The sequence below is a fragment of the Ipomoea nil genome, unplaced genomic scaffold, assembly GCF_001879475.1.
Source record: "Ipomoea nil cultivar Tokyo-kokei standard unplaced genomic scaffold, Asagao_1.1 scaffold1376, whole genome shotgun sequence".
NCBI classification, from domain to species: Eukaryota; Viridiplantae; Streptophyta; class Magnoliopsida; order Solanales; family Convolvulaceae; genus Ipomoea; species Ipomoea nil.
In genome coordinates, this window is record NW_017617804.1 from 222,530 (window position 1) to 229,103 (window position 6,574).

The 6,574-nt window shown below is 38.0% G+C and overlaps 1 protein-coding gene across 1 annotated transcript; it reads right to left on the minus strand.

The window, feature by feature from the left end:
* Positions 1 to 1,367: 1,367 nt before the first annotated feature.
* LOC109186042 (IRK-interacting protein) lies at positions 1,368 to 3,459 on the minus strand. The gene is made up of 2 exons (XM_019335957.1): positions 3,042 to 3,459; positions 1,368 to 2,949 (listed from the first exon to the last, which is right to left on the minus strand). The coding sequence occupies exons 1-2, from the start codon at positions 3,090 to 3,092 to the stop codon at positions 1,564 to 1,566; spliced, it is 1,437 nt and encodes a 478-aa protein (XP_019191502.1). The 5' UTR covers positions 3,093 to 3,459; the 3' UTR covers positions 1,368 to 1,563.
* Positions 3,460 to 6,574: the final 3,115 nt, after the last annotated feature.

Consider the following 6,574-nt stretch of genomic DNA (forward strand, 5'->3'; position numbering starts at 1 on the left):
ACCATAAATACTTTTAAAAGCTAATTATAAGAGAGGGAAAATGACACTTTTTTTCCCTGAGTTATATACTTGTAGCACTTTTTTTTCTTGAATTATTCATGCAAGTACATTAGCCACCTCAATTATTCTAAAAGTGACGGTTTTTCTCCCCTGATATATTAAATTGACATTTCTATCCTTAAAGTAAACATTTTATTTATTTTTCTTTTTCAACAAATTATTGCGCATATGTAGGGTTGACCACGGTTCGGTTTGAACTGAACCGGACACTATAGCAATTGAATTGAAAGTTTCTGGTTATGATTCATATCAGAAACCAATATTTGGATTTCAGTATATTAAAATTATGAATACACATAAATTGTTTACTACAAGTACAAAATATTAACTGCAGATACCTTACATGTTAACCAATGTTTTGTGTCTGCAGTTAACATATTCTGTACCTACAGTTAACAATTAATGTGTCTGTAGTTATCAGCCTATAATTTGTTTACATGTACTGAAATTGTCAGTAGTATAACAATTGAATAGCCCTTATATCAATCTATTTATAGGCTCATCATCAATCTCTAACTTGGTAAACATAGAATTGGGAGAGACACGAAGCTATAGGAGAGAAGAGATGTTGAATTGATGTGTATTTGTTGGTGTGTCGAGAAGAGATGTTGTATTGATGTGTATTTGTTGGTGTGTCGACCATAACACGTTCAACAACTTTAACAAACGGACACAATAACCAAAGGGCTTAGAAAGGTAGTTTTTATAAAGGAGGAAAAGACTAATTGTAAAATCAATGTGGGACAAAAGGTATTTCAAGAAGTTCTTTTTTTTAAATGGTTTCTTAACATGAATAACCGTTCAGTTTCATCCTTTAAGAGTGGTCGAGAGTTCAAAATCTCATTGTCCTTAACTAGATGAATCTAGTGCAAACGAGGATTAGTGTGGGAACTTTTATAACCTAAGGTTTAATTTGTGTGAACCATGAACAACAATGACCTAAGAAGCTTGAAAAGTTGAAATTAAATTATCTACTTCCTAATTGTTGAGAAGTGCAAATTAAATAGCATGTGTCAACCCAAATTAAGAAGAAAACAAGCACAACCTGTCGGAGGGAAAACCACCACCAGCAGCCAGCCAGCCACCTGGTCAAGAAAGCAACACAACAGATGAAGAAATCCCCAATGTCAACACCCAAACATCATCGAAAACCACTTGGGACAATCGGCCAGCGGAAGCCCCAAAAGGAGACAGAGCTTAGAAAACAGCGCTGCCTTCTCTCTGGTGTGCACATAATCATGAGATTCCATGGGGGAGAGTTTGGGGTTTTTGTCTGGTTTAGGAACGCAGGGAGGAAAACAACAAAAAGACTGAAAAGGAAATCACCATTGACTAAATTTTGCAGGGATGAGTATTGAGTAATCCGATGGCAATGCCCTGCGTTACAACAAACAACTAAACTCCAAAATCCAAATTTCCTCCCTTGGTCACATAATAATATTTGACTAATTAAGTACCGTAATTACTAGGATTAAGGATGCTCTGCTTTTGTTTTTGTTGTTTCTACGTGGGTGACGGTGTTAAGACATTGTTGTCATTGTCGTTTGCTGCTGCAGTGTCAAGATTGCACCCGCTGCTGCTGTTGTTGTACCTGCAGAGGACCTTGCACTTGACCACATTATCGTAGATGTAGAATCCTGGGGTGACCATGATGCGGACCATGGTTGGGACGAGTTTCCGAGCCCGGTCTCCGCCCTTGTCCTCCATGTAAACCGGGTCGAACCGGGTTTTGTTGTCGACTCTGAATATGGGTAGACCGGGATGGACCGAGTTGGCCAGGAGGTGGACCAGCCAGACCGCCTTGGAAGCGTTGAAGAAGGCTTGCAAGAGCGGCTCCGGCCAGGCCCGGTTCCAGCTTAACATGGCCACAATCTCGCTCATTTTCCGGTCGCAGAACTTGCTGAAATCTTCCGAGAAAAACCGGGTTCCTTTGCTCAACACCTCCTCCCATTTCAGCCCTTGCAGCCGGTCGAACGCCGCGAAGTTGGCTGCGCACCGGTCCAGCGGGTTCAGAACCGGGTTGCAGGAGCTCTTCTGGAACCCGACGGTCTCGAAGTCTTCGAAGAAGGCTCTGCTCATCAGCGCCTCCAGGTAGAGAAGCCCGCCCCGGGAGTTTCTCGACGGCGAGATTTTTATGTCGTAGGGTTGAAGGAGCTGAGAGATTCGGTCGTGGATTTTTCCGGCGGCAATTTGCCGGAGCTGAAGAGTGAGCGATCGGCTGAGAAGGCGAATGGATGAGCGGGCGTCGGAGACGGCGACCAAGAAGTGCTGGATTACCCGGTCTTGATCGCCGACTTTAATGCACTGGAAATTCACGCGTTGAGAAGAATTATTATTATTATTGTTGGTGCAAACTTCAAGCCCGGATTTCAAATTGTGGCAGTAAACTTCGAGTTTGTTGAGTTTCTTCTCCAGCTCAGCCATGGAGTATTTCAATCTGGAAGCTTCTAGAACGGCCTCGTCTCTCTTCCTGGTGGCCTGAATGAGCTTGTGCGACAGCTCCGCCACCGCAATCTTCCACTGCTCCTCCCTAGTCGTCCCCGACGACCCGTCCTCCGACAGCCTGGGGCTCTTCTTCACCAGAGACGAAAAAATAGACTTGAATACACCGTTGGGACTTGCCATGGAATTCCGGTTCAACCCGTTGTTGTCTAACGGAACCACCGAGATTCTCTCCCGATTACTCGGCCGGCACTTATTGCACACCACGCCGCGGCTATCCTCATCGCCGCCGACACTCTCGTTACTCTCCGACCGTTTCTTCGACCCTCTCTTCTCCGACCACCGATGAAGCGGCGTCTGACGGTGCTTATACTCGCTTGGAGTACTCTCCGCCCTACTACTGCTCCTCCCCTGCGAATACTCATCTTCTTCATTACCTTCTTCAATCTGTATCCAACAAAAAAAGGCAAAAAGAAATCAGAAAACGATTTTTTTTATTTTTTGCAGAAAGTTATGAATCCACACACGTAAATACTTACAGGGGTGAAGAGAGGGGACAGGGGGGGCTTGGAGGAAGACGAAGTAGCCATTGAAACTGGTTTGAAGAACAGGTGAGACGCAAAAAAAAAAAAAAAATCAAAAGCTTTTTATTATCCACAATCTTGAATTCTTGAATTTTATCTCTGAATGTTCAATGTGGTATTAATGTCTCTCTCTCTCTCTCTCATCGTTGTCTATCGTTGTCTTTAAGGTTGGTGCTTTTCGTCGGCTTGTAATCATGGCTTTGGAGGAATTCACAGAGCTGGATTTTTGCAGGTTTCTGAAGCAATTTTTTTTCCAGCTTCATCTAGCCCCTCTCTTCTCGGCTTTAAAGCGCAAGAATCTAAAAGGTCAGACTAGGGCGCCATGTTGGGGCGTGGTAATCACGCGGGTTTTTATTGGTTCGTGCATTGTACTCCCCTTAGTACTACGCCACGAATTCTCTTAACAAATTATGTACGTACGTAATTTTTAGACATAAATTTTGTAAAGGTTAAAGTTGGTTTATTTCATACGGAGTACTAAATTATAAATATTTTGCAAGTGATTCAAGTAACCATTTCCTTTTTTTTATTGCACCAAAATCTTGCAAGTGATTCACCTACCAGGCTACCATTACGGCATTACCCATATATGGAGCATTAAGTACCATTGAAAATTTAATTCTCATTTAAAAATTAATAATTACCCTTATCTTTATTCGTAGGACGGGTCGAGTATACAAATATAATACTTATACTAAAAAATTTAATACTAAATATTACATTTCATTTTAATCCGACCTATCTGACAAAGATTCGTAAGACAGTCTCACACAAGTTTTTATCTGTCAACAAATGTTTCAATTCAATCATTAACTACCTTAAAATTCATAAGAGCATGCATTATCACGTTTGAAGTTTTAGACAATATAAATATTATTACTCTCGATGTAACGTTAAGAATCGAACAAATCTACAATAAATTTTTTATTTTTTAAACATAATATTATACTATAGGACTATAAGCGCATTTTCATTAAATGCACCAAAATCTCGCAGCGGATTCACTTACCATCCAAAAATCTATAGGATGTGACAATAGTTTTTAGTAATTCACTCATTTAAATGATAATAATATATGGGATTATTCACTCATTTAAATGAAAATAATATATGGGATGAATCATGTGATTCATGTTACATAACTTGCAGTTATTTATTTCTTTTCGCTTGTAGTGTGGATTACTTATTATTTAATAATAAAGATTTTCTCTATTTTTAAAAAATTAATCATTAATTAGGTTGTTAAGTAAGAATTTTTTACTAATATATCAAAAATATTTTCCACTAAATATTTACACTGGTAGTTGAAGGTAGGGATGCCAAGGAGTCAGATATTTTGACTGAACCTAATATAACAAGTTTGGATAGTGTTTAATTAGATTTGAGATGGGTTTGGGTAAAGAAAAGAATACTCATCACAAATTTAGACAAAAATATTTAATTTAGTTTAAAATACAGTAAGTATGTTTCGAAATGACTTTAGGGTCTCCGTAAATAATTTTAAACGAGTACGTGATCATTCTATTCTTTTCAAATTAAGACAGATTTGAGTAATTTTATAGCTAATTGGATTTAGAAAGAAGTGAATAAATCAGTACCCTACATATTGTAATCTCGTTGAAGGTATCTTTTTCTGTGGATCGGAATACTTTTCACCACCATAAAACTTTTCAAAAGTCAAAATTTAAGATGGGGTAAATGTAGGCAGTAAAGGAAAGGGATTACCTATCGGCTATCGCAATATATACAAGTTTTGACAGGCGTGACATTTGTCATTTGGTAGGTTGCAGTGCCGTTGTGCGTTAGGAGTTAGATGTTAGTTAGGACGACTTGGGAGTTGTGGGATGAAGAGAAGCAATAATAAGTGCAAAGTGGGTTTCTTGAACATAAATAAAAGGTAAAAAAGTAACTCTTCAACTTTACTAAAAAAAAATTAATTAAGCCTTTAAATTTTCAAAAGTTACAATTAAATCTATAAACATGTTATTTTGGAACCTAGCCCAAAAATCGGCTGATGACCTGTGATTGTAAGTCATTAGGATTCTGGCTAGCTTCCGATAAATTTCTGACAACAAAACACTGGCGATCGAACGGTTGTCGAAGGCGTTTGGAGAAAGAGACCAAGTTAGTCACCTTCTTCGGGCAACTGGAGAAGGCAGGCAAAACTGGTATCTTACTCCAGCTCCAGAGAAGGAGACCAACTTGGTCTCTTTCTCCAAACGCAACAGGCGACTGTTCAATCTCCAATTGCCGGTGTTTTTGTTGTCGAAAATTTGTCGAAGGCTTGCTGGAATTCTAAGTACCTGCAATCACAGGTCACCAACCAGTTTCTAGGCTTCAATGCTCCAAATAATATATCTATAAGTTTAATTGCTTCTTTTGAAAATTTAAAGGTCTAAATGATTTGTTGAGTAAAGTTCAGGGACCGATTTAACCCATATAAAGTAAGTATTACCAAATATAAGATATTTTTTTCGAAATAACTATTCTCTTTGCAAGAGAAATAGATCATTCTTAAATATATTATTCCCAATAATAAAACTAGGCAAAATGTGTTTATTCCCAAGAATAAATTAAAATGCTTATATATTAAACGACAGAATATGTTTATTCACAATAATACTATTCTACTTCCAGCATTTTCTATGTACCAAACATGCTATATATTAAGGTATAGTAGATGTATTTTTAACCTTTTAGGGCTTGTATCTGATGTCAGATTAAAATGAAAGAATCATATATTACTCCATCAACACCCTTGTAAATAGTATTTCAAGACTCGAGGAAGAGTAAGTTGGTAAAAGAAGAACGACGAGAAAGGAATGGGGAGAGAAACAAAAAGAGACAATGTATTCTACATTTCTACTATTCTTAATCTATCATTCTTTCAAAAGGTTGAACCCCAATCCTAAGGGCGGCCCCAAAAGAATACTTATTTTATCCTTACCTATTTTTAGTAAGTATTCTTAATCTATCATAATTATAGAGTTAATACCCAAAATAGTCCCTCGACTATGTCGTAATTACCAATTTGGTCCTCGACTATCATTCTTACCCAATTAAGTCCTCAACTATACAATTTTTACCCAATTTAGTCCTTTGTCAATTTGACTGTTTGTAGACTGTCAAAAGTGGAAATAAAGTTGTAATTTTACAAGTTTTCTCCTTCCTCCTCATTTAGCAGCGCCAAACCATGTAGCAATAAGCTCCGGTTGGGTTCTAAACCTGTCAGTATCGAAGTAGTGGTTATGCATCGGATAGCCCATGAATTTGATTTCCAACGATTTTTTGACGATCGAAATCTGATCGGAGTGTATTGCTGCATGGTTTGGCGCTGCTAAATGGAGAGGAAGGAGAAATCTTGTAAAATTATAATTTTATCCCGACTTTTGACAGTTAACAAACAGTCAAATTAATACAGAGGACTAAATTGGGTAAGAATTGTATAGTTGAGGACTAAATTGGGTAAGAATTATATAGTTGATGAC

Coding starts and splice junctions, on each gene's coding strand:
- LOC109186042 (XM_019335957.1), bottom strand. CDS start 3,092: ATGGCTACTTCGTCTTCCTCCAAGCCCCCCCTGTCCCCTCTCTTCACC. Junction 2,950..3,041: donor TGTCCCCTCTCTTCACCCCT/GTAAGTATTTAC, acceptor TGTTGGATACAG/ATTGAAGAAGGTAATGAAGA.